General features: G+C 40.2%; 1 protein-coding gene across 1 annotated transcript in view; it reads right to left on the bottom strand.

Annotated features, from left to right (window-relative positions):
• The window catches only part of plxna4 (plexin A4), a 351,701-nt gene that overhangs the window by 25,071 nt on the left and 308,004 nt on the right, over positions 1–18,626 (bottom strand). The window contains exons 24-30 of the mRNA XM_088348478.1: positions 12,618–12,684; positions 11,316–11,462; positions 10,980–11,139; positions 8,326–8,429; positions 6,413–6,512; positions 4,223–4,413; positions 1,016–1,185 (exon numbers count right to left, since the gene is read on the bottom strand). Of these exons, the coding sequence (XP_088204604.1) occupies positions 1,016–1,185; positions 4,223–4,413; positions 6,413–6,512; positions 8,326–8,429; positions 10,980–11,139; positions 11,316–11,462; positions 12,618–12,684 (939 nt within the window). The remainder of the gene's footprint in view (positions 1–1,015; positions 1,186–4,222; positions 4,414–6,412; positions 6,513–8,325; positions 8,430–10,979; positions 11,140–11,315; positions 11,463–12,617; positions 12,685–18,626) is intronic.

The raw sequence follows: 18,626 nt of genomic DNA, 5'->3' as shown, positions 1-18,626 counted from the left end.
ATATTATCGAATTTTATTGCAATATGTATTCTGTGTAGCACTATTTAGATATTCTATACAACACGCTACAGTGGGCATTTGCACGTCACATTGGGTATTTGTATATTGTATTCTTTTTGCTTTATTATTGTATTGTTCTCAGCTCAGGGATGCTGCTGGAAATGTGAATTTCCCTGCGGGGATGAATAAAGTATCTATCTATCTATCTATCTATCTATCTATCTATCTATCTATCTATCTATCTATCTATCTATCTATCTATCTATCTAAGTGTTCTTTGGCAATCTCTCCAAATTGCACAACCCGAGAAATCTGAATGGTTCACTCCATCCAAAGGTCAGTGTATCTATTTTAAAGAAGTTTTAGGGGGTCTGCTTCCACGCAAGTATATACGGTAATTTGTAACTAGTTACTTTCAGAGTAACCTGCTACTATTTGTGACTAATTACTGGTTTTCTGTCATGCACCCAACACTGCTCCCTGATCTGAAACTGTAAAAGTCAGACTTCCTACTTTCCTCGCACGCACCATTAATTGTAGCTTTCTTATGTTACATATTTATTAGTGTTAGTAAATATTTTGCATCTGATTGTCACCTCTTTGTGTGTCAAATATTTATGAATATAAAATGCTTTGGAGGCCAACAAAACTGATGGTTTCCACCTTTCTTTTTTTCCCTGACACACAATGATGTGAGTGAAGCATTCTGGGATCTTTGGCAAAAGGTCAGGAGGCTAATAAGATATTAGCGAGCGTTGAACTCCCACATATACCACTTGCCTCTTTTCATTATTTCTGCACCCCTCCTACACAGCTCACTTAATCCCTCGCCACCCTTGAGTTCATCAATGCATATTACTTTTAATCGCACATTTGCGACCACCGAGATTTCCACTGGGAGTTCTGGCCCAGAGAGGCGTACCAGTGGAGATTGGAGGCGGTTTACCTCTAAGGCGGGTGAAAGTTTAGGGAAATTGCGAGTTCATAAACAAAGAAGGCGAGTTTTTCTGCTCACCAGTTGCTCTTCCACGTGTGTCGTACGTGGGGGTCGTGGATGTTGTGTTTGTCAGCTTGCTCGTCCAGGAAATCGAACATATATTTGATGGCGAGCGGCAGGGCGCTTCCTCGGTGCGCTGTGCTAAAGATGGTCTCGAAGAGGTCGTCCACAAACTTTTGCAAGGTGCCCTGTGGAGGAAACAGCGTATGGGCTCAGATGAAGATGAGCCTTAGAAGCACTCTTGGAAAATCTTAGTTGACCACTCCTGGGAAGGTTTGCCACTGTTCAGTTTTCTCCATTTGTGGATAATGGCTCTGACAGTGGTTCCATGTATCCCTTCAGATTCAATCACTTCTTTCTTCTAATTTTGTCTGGAATTTCTTTGGATCGTGGCATGTCAATTGTGTTTTTGAGATTTTGTAGCCTACTTTACTTTGTCCAACAGATTCAATTTAAGTGATTTCTTGATTCAACACATTTATCAATCAGTGTTGGGTTATGCATGTGGAATGTAACTCATCTCTCCCAAGATTCTGGTTAGTCACCTTTATTTTGTGATTTAACAAGCATGTTGAGAGATAGGTTTTGATTTTTTTGGTGCCTTAACAAATTGATTAAGCATTTCAAAAATGCATTTTGTATTTCCTTGGGTTTTCTCTGTGTGATATTAAATATGGTTCAATGATCTGAGTCTGATAGCTCTCTGATTGATAAATATGCAAAAAAAACAACACATAAACAGTGTTCATTTTACCTCTGAAAAGTAATGGGTCCCAGGGACTCGCATGCTCAAAAATCTATGGGTCCCAACAGAGATCTATGGGTCCCCAAAATTTGGTGTTATCGCAGTTGAAATTATATGATATAAATCTATATATTCATTCTGTTTTAATCATCACAGTTAATTGGTAATACAAAGCCGTTATCACTCCAGATTTTTCAGTTCACAATATTGTACACTATACAAAATAATATTGCTGAAATATTTATATATTCTTGCAGTTTTAATCATCACAGTTAATTGGTAATACAAAGCAGTTATCACTTCAAATTTTTCAGTTCATATATTTTTTGTGGTTTGCCCGCCATAGTTGTAATGCCTTATCAGGGTCCACTCCATTATCATCCTCCTCATAGCGTAACCAGGGATATAATTAGTCCATTTTGGCAGAAAAGTCCTTTTCTTGCTCGGAGTATTCTTTTGTTTATTTTCTTTCGTCGAATCGTTCGCTTCAAACCACATGTTTTCCTTGCCTTCGCGGTCTTCTGAAGAATTTCTCCGCCGTTTTTTCGTGCTGGAATTATTGCCGTTGTTACCACTTTCTGTGTTATGTTTCGACTTATTACCGACACTGAAGAAATTACCATTTTTTTGTTGATTTGCACCTAATACCAACTGTTTTTTCGGAGGCATACTTCTCTTTTACTCGACAACCACCACAACAATGACGTCATCTCGAAGCAACAAGATCGGCGCGAGACCAAAACAACAATGGCGGATGGCGGATCTGCCTGACGAAAAGTGCGGTAAATCTTTGCTAAAAAAAAATATAAGGAATCAGGTAATAATGACAATTTGGTGTCAAAAATGTTGCGTCCCGGGGTCGCACGTTGATTTGACCCAATGAGTCCCCAGCAAAAATGATGCGTCTAGGACGCAGGGACGCGGGCAAACAAGAACACTATCTAAATTAGGAAGGGGTAAATAATTTTTCACGGCACTGTAGATTCATTTATTTGTAAATCTAATGGTGCCTCACCTAACACGAAGCCTCACCGCATGTCACTGTATAAGTTGTAACATTTACGATGACCGACACATCATTCCAGATGACATGTTGATGGGCTTTTCTGTGAGGTCTCAGATACTTAATGTGCATCACCTAAACGGCTTTATGTTTCCGGATTAGCTCCTGCATCCACGGCACAGTTGACCCTCATTTGATTTAATGATGACAGAAGGAGAAAGAATTCCGTGCTGGAATCTAATCCGCTTGTAGAATGAGGACGAATGAGCTGATGGGATGCAATGAAAGGAAAGAGATTTCTTATTAAGGATGAGGTGCAGGCAAATAAAAATCCAATTCTGGCTCAAGTGTCTGAAAGATTCAGAAGAAGACGACAATTCCGTTCGGCAGGAAAAAAAATCATAACTGTAATTCTAACGCGGCCCTCACTCCTGACAGCTTTTTTTTCCCCACACCATGTAGATAGAATCATATCTCACTGGTTCAAGCCCACAGGCCCTTTTTGCCAGACTATTATCTGTCAAGGGGGACGTGATGTATAGCCAGCGCGGCATGCCAAAGCAATGACATTTCACGTCCTCCATCTCGAGAGCTAACGTTGGCAGACATCACCGCCGGCTGCTCTTGCAGCAAAATATCTGCCCATCATTACACCGCAAACACCTAGTGCCATTTACGCAGAGACTATGTAGGAAAAGAGGGAAAAATGTCATTCTCAATATATCTTGTGTCCTTTGGGTTTGATAAGGTTTTAACTGTGATGAATGTTCAACAATACATATATTTAAACGTGCTGTTTAAAATTTGAAACTTTTTTACTCTCTGTCGCCATCTTCTGGCTTAAGGTCATGACTGCAGCCTCTGTCTTATTATTCCTCAAGCAGGTGATTTTCTTAGACGCGCTCGGCATTTGTATTTGAAACAGGCCTTTTCTTACTTATACCATTTTTGTGCTACACTAACAAAGAATCGCGAGGACGAGCATGAAATCGCAAGCTAACCCAACCTTAGACGAAATAATAAAATCGTTCTGTGCGTAAGTCAGCCTTGAGTACCATAACATTTCCTTTCAGATGCCTTCTTTACTTTTTAATCCCTCCTCAAATTCCATCTTTTCCAAACATAGGTGGAATAGTTCAAATACTTTGCTGTATTATTCTCAGCATTTTGACTTGCTCAAAATAATCCACAATGTTCTCTTTTATAGTGCAGAAAAACCTCAAACAGCCTCTTATCTGGAGCCCCTCTGATAAGATGCCTTGTCAACGGCTAATTTGAGAGAAGAGAAAAAACAAACAAAACTACTAAACTATCTACTTTCTCTCTCATCTTTTTGCCGCAGGGGATTTGAGCGGAATATATTTGAATAATCCTCTTCGAAAGGATGATGTCTGCAAATGAATATGGAAATAAGGGGAAACACTTTTCCTGAGTCATGGGAACGCTGCATGGAGTTCAGATAGAAGGATAGCCTCACCTTGGTAGCTAAAAGTCTCGTCAGGTAGATCTCGGACACCATTTTGCTGCCACGATCGCCCTCCTTCTGGTCACCGTGCTCGTGGTTCTTGACCAGGTGCCACACCTTGACGCCGCTTTCCAGGTCGGGGGTGATCATGGGCGTCCGGGAACGCATGCTGTCGGGACTTCCTGTGTATTTGATCATGTTCTCTGTTGGATGAGAATAAAAAGTGATAGTGTAATCGTAAATGTATGATATTGAACATTACAGAGACCTTACAATTGAGTATTTTATCATCCTGCAATCTACTCAAGCCAATCGACAATTTGCCAGAGGAGACAAACTGCATTGTAATGTTGGTGTCATGCCGGAGTCTGTTACATGTTCCCTTTTTGGGATTGTGTGTCCTTGTAGTTTTAGTTTTCTCTCCCCCATTCCCGTGACTGAACTGTTGCAACAAAGGAGGGGAATTGTCGAGGTTTTGGGTCAAATCAGGATCAAGACTTGAGCTGATCGCATCCCCTCACGAGCCGAAATTTATGTCTCTTGTGTCTCATAGTGTGTTGATTCAGAGATTTATGGTGATAGATCTGGGGTTAACTTTGATGCTTCTGGGATCTAGGGATTGGGGCAATCAATTTTAAATTATATAATATCTGGAAAATTTGCTCTTTACACAAACAATTTGAGCAATGAGCACAAACTTGGAACGGATTTAGCTGGGATGAGTGGTACAACTGTAACACTTTTCAAATCCCTGAAAAGTGGCTAAATCTTCATCTTTCGGGGTTGACGAGACACGGGTTGACAAAAAAATCAAAGCGCCAAAATACAACACGTCCACGCTGGCATACCGAGAAAGTCATGACATTTCCAAAACACACGGTTCACTGAATGTTGACATAGTGTGAGTGGAAATTGATCAGCAGCTTTTTGGACGCGATCAATCGCTGCTGAGGAGCAACGCAGAAGGAGTCATCTCAGACCATCAGAGGGTGAGTTTTGTAGCTTGGATTCATCTATTTAGACCTCAGTATTATTCTTAAGATGTTTTCCTGCATCCTCAAATCTCTTTTCAGCAACACTCTCCATTTAATTGGATCAAACTTGTTTTTGAAGAGTCGCTGTATCCTTTCAGGCTTGTGCTAATGGGGCTTTGTGATGGAAAAAGGTGAGGTTTCACCGGCAATTTCGCAACGTGTCTAATGAGCAACGAGTGTCAGTTGCTGGCTTTGATCAGTCGCTGACTGGAGAACAAAAAAAAACATTGCAAAATGCCTGTGGCTAACAGGCAACAGTCCTTGAAAATAAAACCGTGGTATTTGAATAAACAATAAACATAATCAGTTGTATTGCTATGGAGCAGGACGGTGAAGGACTGGTTAGGACATCCACCTTGCAGTTGTGAGCTCCCAGGTTTAACTTCAGCCACCGGCCTCCCTGTGCGAGTTTGCATGCCTGCTAGTCTTCTTAAGACTCCAGGTTTATTTGGTCAATTACTTCCTGGTGTTAATTCCCTCCTAGCTCTTGTATTGGTATCCCTCCAATCACTTCCCTCCCTCGTCACTGTTTAAAAGAAAATATCTTTGGATTTGCGCTTATTTGTTGGCTTTCAATGCCTCAACCCAAGCATTGTTTTATCAGTATCTTGCCACTCCAGTGTACCGACCCCTTGCCTGGATTCTGAACCACGGTTATTGCTTCGCCACTTGGGTTCCTGTGCACTGAACCCAGTCCGGACAAAAACAACTGTTTGCTTTAATAACAAGCAAATTCTGCACAACCCCGAGTAGGTTGAAAAAAATAAAAAGGAAAAAATGGATAGACATATTGCTATGACAGACATTTATCGTACATAAACAGCATTTTGGTAGGTTGATGGAATAGCTACAAGGGGTGAGGCGGTAAAACCAGAGAACCAGCGATAACTGAAGCGCAAAGATGAAAGGTGTCTCTTTATTGTTTTAGATACAAGTTTAAAAATATGTATACCATGTGGTGTGTATATTGATACTTTAACTCAAAGCCTAGATTAAGCAGGTAAAGTTTTATAAATAAAATTGATTTAAGTATAATTTCCCCCTTCTGCCTTACCCCCCCCACCAATAGCTTTTACATTTTTTTCCAGTTTTACTACAGATTCTTCTTTGGTTGCTGCACCAATAGGGATGAAAAAGTGAAGTGACATTGACGAAATAATACACTCACCGTATTTACTTGCAGACGTTCGCGAAACAGTGGAGTTGTTTACCGAATTGTACGCTGTTACTTGCTTGGGTACCAAAGCCATTACAGCGTTGTCGGGCACCTACACACAAACACAATGTAACCCATTTTAAAAAGTGAGTTCGATAAAAAAAGGACATTACAACAAATGCTGATCGCCAGTCATTTGTCATCGCTCACTGCAGGCAGAACACACATACCGACAGACTATGAGCAATGATCATGAGTAATCGTTAGCATGAGATAGCATGGAATTGGAATATCAAATCACTTCTATTCTTTTTGACTCCATCGGTGACGGTGTAAGTTAAAATGGTTGAACAAGTTTGGGTGAGTTTTGTTTTTTATCCTCCTTGATTTATTAAAAGTATGCTTTGATGTACTCATAGCAACAGATTATCTGCACCGCTTATCCTCAGCAGGGTCGCGGGGGTGCTGGAGCCCATCCAACCATCTTCGGGCAGTGGGCAGGGGACACCCTGAACTAGTTGCCAGCCAGTCGCAGGGCACACAGGGACAGACAATTCGCTCGCTCATTCACACCTAGGGACAATTTGGACCGGCCAATTTACCTGACATGCATGTTTTTGGAATATGGGAGGAAACCGTAGTGGCCGGAGGAAACCCACGCAAGCACGGGGAGAACATGCAAACTCCACACAGGGAGTTCGATCTCATGACCACAGAACTGTGCCGCACACGCGCTAACCACTGCGCCGCCGTGGTGCCCATAGCAACAGATTATGACTTTAAAATCAAAGTTGGGATCTCCTTTTAATATTTGATGTATCTTTGGATTTATTTTCATATTGCTACTTGACCACTTACTTTCTGTGTACATTTACAAGGAATTATTAATAGCTTTTGTGTTTCTTGACACATAGCCGTAGCTGACTTAACATTGTTAAAGTTAATTAAAAAAAAAAAGACAGAATATATGTCTTTTGCTGGTCTTTTTCAAAAGTCAGGTTCTTTCCCTGACTGGGAACATTCTTGGATTATTTTCCTAAATTTGAAGTGTATTATTGTATGATTCTAAATTCTGACACATAAACATATTTAGGTTTATTCCAAAATCCTCTTAGCAAAAAACTAGATGTGGTGACTAAACTAAATGACCGGTCATTAATCTGAAATACAAATAAAATAGGGTTTGTACATCAATATTGATAAATAAATAGGTGTGTTCTTTTAGTGTCATTTATGTTAAATATTGTTTATTCTCTTGCCCATTGTTCATCAAATTGACGGCGTTTATTGAAATTAAGTTTGTGTTTCGTCTATTATTTTACCAATCATCAAACCTAAAAATTACAGTCCAAACAGAACAGAACTCAAATGTATAAAATGAGTGAATTATTGTCAGAGTTTAAAATTATACCACCATGTTGCACCCACGCTGGTGATTGACAGTTTGATTCTGGCCTGTGTGGCTTAAATGATTTTAAAAAAAAGACTCCTCTCGGGAATGAATCGAGTGAATGCGTAGGTGAGAAGACTCGTGCTGTGTATGTGTATGAATGCATGTCATTTTCCTAACTCATCTGAACTGGTTTCAATTAATACAACTGGGATGGTGGATGCGTGCGGCGCATTGTGTATATTCGGAGTAGCCACCCTGCAAGGTTAATTGAAGTGATCTCTATCTTTGTTTGGGTGGATGGGACAGGAAAGAAGCACTTGGGGCCTTTTTGTGCATGCATGATGATTAAGATCCTATCACCATTTCACTCAATCTCAAATGTTGATATCAAATGTCGGCAGGGAGGGGAGAGCCAGAAGGGGGGAGTTAGGACGAGTGGGAGTGTGTGATGAGTTTGTATTCCCGAGTCTCCGCCGCCTCTGAACACGTTCCTATTTTATCTTCTGAATGGAGCTACATTGGAGGGCATTACCTGATAGTGGGCCAGCATGTTGAGTCTTTTCCAGTCTCCTTCGATCTTCGTGGTGACATCTTCGTCCTGTAAGATCACGCGCTGGCCTCGACCTTGACGCCACTCTGAAAATCCCAAAGTGGTACCATGAGGAACTGCTCAATCAACTTTGATTAAATATCTTAAAATGAAAAACAAAATAGATACATTTTTTAAAATGATAAAAAATATCCGTCATCAGGTATGAATCTATTGTTTGCTCCGGACTACAGAACTCACCTGATTAAAATGTCATGGTTACTGATGCGAGGAGCCTGAGCCTGCTCCTTTGGCGCCACAGACGCTAATTGGCTACCTGTCATTTTTCATACCCTCGTCTTCTTGTCACCAGTTGTCAGTCTGTCTGCGAACCTCAGCTTATGCTAGGCAAGCTTTTCGACCATGACTCTCTCCTGTTCTGGTTCCCGTCTGTTTCCCCGCTCCGACCCTGTTCCTGATCTCGACTATGATTTTTGCTCCCCCGTCTCAGCTAATGACCTGTTTTTCTTCCGCTCTCAACACCGCCATCGCCCACCACGGAAACACCACTTCCGCGTCCGAGCAACCTGCTCCACACGACCTGTGATCTACGGATTGTGTGTACTATTCTTTCCCATTTTCCCAATAAAACTAAGAGAAACACACGCAAATGGGTCATGTCTTTGTTCTGGTCCTGACATAAAAGCTGCATGTGCAAATGTAAGGAAGAAACTTAACTTTTTCCCAACAACTCAACAACTATTTTTTTACCAGCTGCATCAGATTTTAAGCAACAGGCTTAAACGGTCATAAAAATGAACTCATGCACTTTCATTTCTTACCTTTTAAAAAAAAAAAATCAGCAGGGAAATGTTGAGTACCGAAAAGTAAAAGTGTCATAATTGAGACTCTCGTTTGTGGTTTATCTTAAATTCCAAATCAATTGGTACAGCAGTCAATATCAATACAATTTGCATTAACATATATACATGGGTAAGAACAAAAAAAACTAAAAAAAACTAAATGTACAGCATTGACTAAAATTCAGAAGCCTGTATAATCACAACAGCCTGTACACATGCTGAGCCATGCAACATATCTTAAGTTATCTTATCACTTGCACACATGACAAAGCCATAGAGACCAAACATTGCTCCTATTACATTAAAACAAAAATCATTATACTTTAATGCTTGGAATCTTTCTAACAATTAATGTCAGCTGATTGAATATTTTAGTATGGCAGCAGGGGACTAATTATCAGGTATATTTTTCCTATTGGGCCCAAAACTCCGAGTTTATGTTAGGCTGTTATCAGCTCAAAACTGTCGGCGTGTGTAATTGGAAGCTGCAGTGTTTAAAATAATAGTATTAGCTTGTAGTCCAGAATTTACGGTACATTAGTATTGCACACATACACCCACACCCACACAAAAACAATTCTGCACATATGTGTTACAGCCACCCCATTTGAGGACCAATGCACAGTAACAAAGCCGCTCAGTGCACAATCCACATTCACGATCCCTTTATCCTTATCAGACCCCGCAATATAGTTTGAGCAGTATTTCTTTGTTGCTGCAAGGTAACCAGGGACATAACGACACTGTAGCATTAAACAGTGACATAGGAGCACAATCCAAATGGATGTATCTAAAATAGGAAAGCAACAGTGCTTTTACCAGGGACAAGCTTCTCTGTGTTCTCCCAAAGCTCCAATAACGATATGCTCCGCAAAGGAGGCTCTTGAAAACAATTTGGTCCTGGAGTGTCCCAGGAAAAAAGGGACACTAAAGAAAGCTTTGACTTTTGAATCATTTTAATTCCTAAAAGGGAAGCACAAGACCTGAGCTGATATGTCAGGTTGCCAGGCCATAGTCAAAATGCCATGATTTGTTTGTGTGTGCCATTTAAACCATTCATTCTCTTATTCTACAGAAGCACCATTTAGAGCATTCTGACAAGCTACATAACTGTGTCGTATGGTGCCCCCACCGACTCCTGCAATAAGACTCTAATTCTGCATTCTGAGATTTTTGAGTTTTTCCTCGCCCTCATGTAAGTTTTAGATCTGGAGATGGTTGTAATGATAGTCTGTAGTCTGTACAGCTCTTTGACACATCTAGTTATTAAGGGGCTATGAAAATAAACATGTGTTTACTTGAACAGTGGATATATATACAGTATATTGGTGTCCCACTTAAGCCCCTCCTGGACATCTAGAACACTTGCCTCACCTGAAAAGCGACCAGGCTTGCAGGTGACCCAACCCATTTTACAGCTTCTTCTGCCGTCAGGAAAAACACTGCAGAGTCTCAGAGACAGAACCAGCAGGCTCAAGGACAGCTTTATCCATCAGGCTGGCAGAACTCTAAATTCTCTCCCTGCCCTTCCCCTTCTCACTCTGTTGTCTTCTGCCAAATCAATGCAAAACTGCTCTATTTTTATTCTAAACCTTACATATTTTCATTTGCATAATATTCCTTTTTTTACCTTGCTGTTATTTGTATTCTGTCCTATTTATTGCATGTTTGCACGCGGGGAAGAGGTGGTAATTTTATCTATTCTGTATGTCGTACATGTAGCCCATTTGACCATAACACCCAGTTAAACTTAAGTGATTCTCAGGATTATGTGCATTGCCTATGCAGTCATACCTAGGTCCATGTCTGAGGCTTTGAGGCGGTGCGAGTGCGGCACATTTTTGTAAATAGCATCCAGGATCTTCTCCTTGACTTGGCTGATGGTGTCACAGTTGAGCGCCTTCACCTGGATCTCCGGGCTCTTCTCGTTCTCTGGGTGAATGCAGTTCACCACCTAAAGCCCCAATGGCACATCATGTGAGTTACCAAGAACAGGCAAAATTGCGCTCGACAGTCAAATAAGTCACATTTATTTGTATAGGACTTTATCAAAAAAGGTCTCAAGGTACTGCACGGGGCACAATTACAATTAGGTGACCCCAAACCCCCGCACACCCTCCACTTTCTCACCAGCGTTTTGTAGTCGATCTGCTGTCTGATGAGTTTGTCCTCACTCAGGGAGTAGCGTGCTTCTCCTGTGATGGAATCAATGGGGCCCTTCTCCATCTGCTGCTTGATGGCGCAGAAAAGCGAGAAGAGCGGTTCACCCGCACACTCCTGCACAAAGTTTTGGAGACATAAAAGTTGGAATCACGACTCAAACATGGACAGGCTTGCACATGCATCTTCAAAGCTAGTCTGCTCGTAGCAAAGAGACCGGAGGTTCTGGACTGTCAGTTATCACAGTGTTCTTCAACTAGTGTTCCTTGGCACACTTGGAGAGCTTCTCTAGTGTGGATATTGCCTGATTTTATCTTTGCAAAAGAGCATGCTATTGTTCAGTATCTTTGCTTCATTCTAGTGATTTGCTAAATAACTGTACTATTTCTAAATATCAGTAGGTAGCAGAAGATGGCGATCTTTTTTTATCTTTTGATATAGTATCTGCTCATTAGGTAGTACAAAGAAACATATGTATTAACTCATTTAGTTTTAATGAACGGTTTAAGATTGCACTACAAAAAATAATCAAATACTTTTAATACTGTAAATTGAATATCTAGCGAATTATTATATTTTTTTAGTCATTATCTTCTTATGTAATGAAAAAGTTAGAGTGTAATAGAAATATTCCACTGGCTGATCATTTTGCATATTTTAAGGATTATTTGTGTTATTTTTCTTTAAAAAACTGGTTAAAATAGTTAAATCCAAAATTACAGCAGAAATATACACCAAAATGAATAATAATTTTGAACTTATTTGAAATGTTGTTGGCGTGTCTTTGCTTAGCTTAAAATAAATCTGTATAGTTAACCAGCTAATGTCAGGTTTTGTGTTGTTTTTTCAGTTTTACGGCTTTAAAAGAAGGATAATGGTTGATGCCATTGTCCGAATAAACGGCAACTAAGGAAACATAAGTCGGCATATTCGGGACGTCATTCACTAGTTTTCTAGCTGGAGAAAAGGGGGTGACTTCGGAGTAAGGACAGCTCAGTAACCATTTATGAATACATTAATTTTAGTGGTGAAACAAGTTGTCATAATGTTAATTTATGTCCTATGAAATAAGGTAAACTATTTTTTGGGGGTGCACCTTATAATCATGTGCCCTTTGTAGTGTGGAAAATACAGTAAGCAAAAGCAACAGCATGTTTTCTTCTGCTATGTACTAACAGTGTATGACTATGTAACAATCACATAAAATAGAAAAGACAACATTTGACAAAAAAAGTAGTTTTTATTAGTGTGCCCTACAGTGTTTTCTGTTACCTTGAGGAACTTGTAGAGGAGAAAAGTAAACCAGTTAGTCAGCATTTTCTCTGCCACGGATTCGGTCCTACGGACGACACATAATAATCATGACATTAATATTCAGTGTCAATATCATTCTGTTGTCTCTTGGCGACACCAACATAATTGCGGCAGCACAAAACGGAAAAAAAAACCTATTCATGTAGGGGATTTGAACGTGATGCAAAGCAATTAAACCAATTAAAAGGCTTGATTTGATCCCACTGGATCGAGGTGCTCCCAGTAGGAAAACTGGCCTCATTATCAAACCTTTTTTTCCCCTGCACACTGGACTGACACTCTATCCTTGCACAATAGAAAGCCAATGAATGGCAGCTCTCCTCCTGCGCCATGCATCCGTGCTCTAAGGGTGCGTGTCAATCCTGTTTGACTTATACAGCGCGAATAAATGAAAGATGCATGCATAAAAACAGCGGTCGGCGTTATTTTCTGTACCACAGACCGGTTTAATGTCTGACGAATATCCTCATGGCCCGACCCGCTAATAACACTTGTAATAATATCAATAAAAATATGAATAAAAACAATATTTATAAGCCTGAACCTCACTAGCCCTAGACCAGACTGTATAACGATTGACCAATTACGTGCGCGAGACAACAAGGGACTGAGAGTAAAAATAGTATGATGATGAGATGCAATGCCTATTCCTATGTCATTGATGGCGCTCTCGCTTTTGCGATCTGGGTACGATTCCAGTTGCATCCTATAGTAAGGGAAAGTGACTGCCAGTGTTCCCTCTAAGCTGTGCGCGTGCGCAATTGCGCACTGCTCGCACATTCTCAGCGCACAAGAAAATCTAGCCAGTGCACAAAAATGAGGGCTCAAAATTACTAATTAAGAAGCGACTTAAGTCAAACTTACATTGCATGAAGTTAAAAATACACAGGTTCCCCTGACGTTGTGTCCTAAACGCGGTATTTTGAAGTCGTGTCGAAGTAAAAACGAAGTTGAGTAAAGTTAGTAGAGTTTGTCGAGAACTGGCTTCTTCGGCTCGGCTCACTAAAAGGAACCAACTCTTTCGGGTCCTAAACGGCTCTTCAGGTTGTTTTTGCTTCTTTAATCCCAACATGACCAAATATTATGTAAAATTATGCACAACATGACTTAAAGGAAGGGGGAATAGTACAAAAAAGAAAAAATATCAAAATGAAAAAGTAGTGAAAAGCTGAGAAAAAAAGAAACACAAGGAAGAGAAAAAAAGAAGGAAAACTTTAGAAAAAAAGCCAGAAGAAAGGAAAAGAAAGAAATGTAGGAAAAAAGTAAATATAGAACAAAAAGAAAAAATGAACAAAAAAGTAAAAAAAAAACGGAAAAAAGAAAAAAAAGTTTGTGTTGCATTCAAATAATTTCTAATTTTATCAAGTGAATCTTGTTGCCAACATTGTACTTCCACTAAAAAATGTGATTAAGTACAGTTCTGTATCTTACAACCGACTAAATAAGCCCCCAAAAGTGTTAATATTATGCGACAAAATACATCAGGAAATAAAAAAAAATGGATATCTTGTGAAAGAATTGTAAGAACAAACGACGTTTGTAGGCCGTACAATCTTTGCAATAGTACATGAGTCAATTCATTCAAAAGAGAAAAATAATTTTGCATTGCCGGGAAACTCAGCAAAATGTAACTTGATGTCAGGTTTTGGACATGTTTGATAATGAATTATCTTTTAATTTCACGGATCTTTATTGTCATGAGACATTTTTGGAACGCCTCCCCCGCGAAATGCAAGGGATTACTGTATTCATGGATAAATACGTTAAAACCAATAGAAACGTCTTTTTCCTTTCGGTGCGGCCTGGTTTTTACCGAACACGGCGAATGAGAAGATTAGATATCCTTTTTTGTGTCCATCAGCAGGGGACTATGACTATAAACACACACATTTAAAGACATAGATATTTCAGGATAAGTCTCCTTAGTTCTAGGAGTTTAGGCGAACACCTGCAGTCTACCCGCCCTCCTCTATGCCCAAACAGCCACTTAAAGGGGATTCAAACCGAGGCCCGCTGTGCCAGTGGGCCGGCCTGGCACAACACCTGGGAGGGATTAACCTCAAGCCTCTTGCCGCCGTGACCAACACCCCTTCACCATTTGTTCCACCCTCCTCCTGTGACAAGGTCTTCCAGGCCAAGTTTGATCCTTCCTTTCACACATCCCATAATCACACATGGCCCCAAAGCCTTTCCATTTCCATGCACCATTTCTATATTAACTCATTCAGTGCCATAACGTATAATTACGTGTTCAGCAGCATTGCTGTTTTTTTTGTTATATTAAAAAAACATAGTAAAGGGTTTGGTGCAGCTCATCAGTAAGTATCAAACATTTAAGATTGATCTCAGTCTGAAAAATTTCCAGTAAATGGCAAGAGTGATTTTGATCAGATATTTGTTAACATATCAAGGAGTCCCCACTTCCTAGTTTTGCTTCCTATATCCAGCAATTGAGAGTGTTTAGGCAGCCGCCGAGTAGGCGAAGTGAAGCAGTGTGATGAAAAAAGCAAATATGAGGGTAGACGCTTTTTTTCCCCCTTCGTCATCGTCGGGGCAGGGAGAGATGATGTATTGTGCAAATGTGGAGAAACACAATCGCCGTGGTGACCAATATCGTGTGATCATGTCACCATAAACATCAGACTCTGAAAAATTCTTGCAAAATTCATGCATGGTTTATATTTAAGTTCAGTGTTCTTGCAATAAAATGTTATATTGCAAGCAAAGTGCCCTTGTGTTCATGGAAAGTATTGTTTGGATAATGGAGGTATCACAAATGCACAAAAGGGGAAGGTTCAGCCTGAAATGAATCATTTTACAAACAACTGTTTTACCTAGAAGTCTTCTTGGAAATTAGTATTTTCAAAAAAGTTAGCAATGTTCAACTGTTAGAAGCTAGAAAAATACTTTTGTCTGATGAAAGATGAGGGTTGAAGATTTCTTTAGACATGTCCTATGCCTATATAGCTACAGAACTCAATTTTCTGCAGGCCTTCAAAAATAAGTCAAAATGCCAAAAATTGGCTGGCACCGGCTCGTCCCATTTGAAAGAAAACATCTTGCATTGAATGAGTTATAAACCTAAAAAGAGTGTGAAGAAAGACTCAACGTGAATAATGGCTCCCCTGGAAGGGATTCAAAAGCAGATTCTCACTCAAGGTGAACACGTTTTCAATCTTTTATGTTTATCCAGTGGCGGGCCGTGTATGATAATGATGGCTGGTTAGGCCAGCAGAGGTGACTTTGCTGGCCCTGACGGCTAGCCACTGTGTTTCACTAAAACAAAGCTGCTTGCTAGCTGGCTAATTATTTAAATAATAGACTAAATATTCTTCTTTATGTTCTTTGGCAGATCAAAATCAAGTCAGTAGGGTTTGTGTTCCTCTATTATTTTGACATTTGTCAACATGTTACTTCCTGTTTTATTCAAAATATGCTACTTCAATATCTTAATTCGCCACATTGCTGTCAGTGACGTGCTGTCAGGCAAGGGAGATGAGGCTGTTCATGGAGATACAAGATTAAGAATATAATAAATGGCCATAACCAATCAGAGTTTAAGTTCTCTCGCATTTACCTTCACAATATTGGATTTTATTTTGTCAAAATCTCTGAATTTTTAAATTATACAGCATGTCACACCCCTCACATTTCTGTAGATATTTCGTCATTATGTTTAGTTGAATAAGACTGAAGAAGCTGTCACGGTTACCATGGCGCCCAATTGGCCCCACCCTTGTGGCGCCAGCTGCAGCTTGTTGACGGATTGGCTACCCTTCTATTTAAGCTCAATGCTCTCACTCACCGATTGTCAGTCCGTCAACAAACCTCTGCCCTCAAGACGTGGGTTTTGACTCTGTCCGGTTCCTTGCCTATGTTTCCTGTCCAGTATTGTTCGCGTCTACTTTGTCCTATTTAATATCGATCTCCAGTTTCGTTCCCGTCTAGTTTGTATTGTTTAATTTCGATATGCTGTTTTGATATCACTCCTGTCTGTCCCGTTCTGTCCGGTATCGCTCCATCCGTCCGATATCTGCTCGAGCAATTGGTATCGATCTCGTCGGGCTCTGGCTTCCTGTCATTCCACGCCAGACTGCTGCCTTACGTCTTTCGCCCAACGGTCGCCGAATCACTGGCGTTTGGGTTAACGTGCATGACAGCCCCATTTCCCGCAAAGTAAAAGCTTGTGTGAGAAACGTCACGAATTTGGGTTCCCCCCTGTTCCGGTTCTTGACAGAAAACTCGCTTTGCCACAATAAAAGGTAGTCTGTGTTAAGCTTATATAGAAGTGTAAATTCATTCTTCCCTTAAAAAAATTAAAAATGTAACCTTACGTAGCCAGTTTAATCCTCCGGGCCTTGGATTTTACCAGAGCTTCAAAATTGCCATTGGAATGCTCTTCCACTCCTCCATAACAGCATGACAGCTGGGGGATATTTGGTATCTTGTGCTTCTCCACCTTCGACTTGAGAATGCCCCAAATATGTTCTATTGGGTTTAGATCTGAAGACATACTTGGCCAGTCTATTTCCTTTACCATTAGCCTCTTAGAAACGTATTTAGGGTCATTGTCAGGCTGGAACATTTCCCTACGACCCAGTTTCTGGATCATTCTGCCATTGGAAATATTTTGTTTTTTATTCTTATATTTTTTTTAATATATGATTGATTTTTTTTAGCTGTTATTCGTTGTCTGACTGCTGTAAGAAAAGACATTTCCCCCATTGTGGGACGGATAAAAGATTATCTCATTTTATCTTATCTTCTCTGCTTCAGTATTTCACAGTACATGCTTGAGACCGTGTTTTCCTCAATAAAATGCAACTCTCCAACTCCAGTTGCACTCATGCAGTCCCAAACCATGACAATCCCAACACCATGCTTGACGTTAAGCATGACACAAACAAAATTTCTGGTTTCACATAATCTGAGTCAAATAAATTAATCTTTGTTTTATGAGACCAGATTATATCTTTCCAGTAAACCATGGCCTTTGTGGACAGATGTTTTTGCATTGTGTCGAAGTGATGTTCCTTTAGTGATGTTCTACTAAACATTATAATAAAATCTTTGCAGAAATGTGAGGGGTGTACTCACTTTTGTGACATACTGTACAACGAATGCTCTTAACATAATTTGTACTTTAAGTAATACTGTGCTGAGCCTTCTTGGGTGCAGGGTGAGGCATGCAATTCTCTTGCCTTAAGGCAGAGGGCAGTGATGAGACCAATAATTCTCATTTGGCACGCACCTCAGCCCCAAACAGTATAATTACTGATAGTAGGAGCAAGCTAACAGTTATTTTTGTTCTTGTTGCACTTTCTCATAATGGAGTATTAGCTAATTTATCTATTGATACTTTTATCCTAAAAGAGCAACGCATAGACCTAATCTATAGGTCAAGGTAAGACAATAAAGCAGTTTTTTTGTTTGTTTGTTGCTACATAACAGTCTTTATATGACTTGTTTGTGCTGCCAATATAAATAAAATACAGGTTCATTTATTCATAAATCTGACTGTGCCTCACCAGACAAAACCCTTTTGCACATCACAATTAGAGGCAAAACACTTCAGCATAATACTCCAAACGATGCACAGCGGGACCAAGAGTAAGAGGAGGAAGAGGATATTGCGGCAAAGACTGCGACAGATGGATTCAGAAAGGCTCTGGTTAGTTATCATGCCTGGTGCTTGTACTTCAGCGCAGGTTGAGATGGGACAGATGGAGTGACGTGTGCGTACGGCAAACACGCTTCTTGGCCGGAAAATCAGTAAGTAGCCGTGCTCTGTTGCTGTGCCAGAGATACTCTGTTCGCACTATTTAAGCATTGAGTTAGCAATCAAGCAACAGGGAGGGAGAGGACGGTGAAAGAAATGAAGATGGTGACAGAACGTCATGCAAAATGGAAGAGACAACTAGTATTTCCCATACATAGGAAGACCTGGTGGGCCGTCAGAGTTTACTT

This window comes from Urocampus carinirostris, chromosome 11, assembly GCF_059441175.1.
Source record: "Urocampus carinirostris isolate Australia breed hairy pipefish chromosome 11, RoL_Ucar_1.0, whole genome shotgun sequence".
Taxonomy (NCBI): Eukaryota; Metazoa; Chordata; class Actinopteri; order Syngnathiformes; family Syngnathidae; genus Urocampus; species Urocampus carinirostris.
The sequence above is the reverse complement of the archived record's forward strand: the minus strand, read 5'-3'. Positions and strand labels throughout refer to the sequence as shown.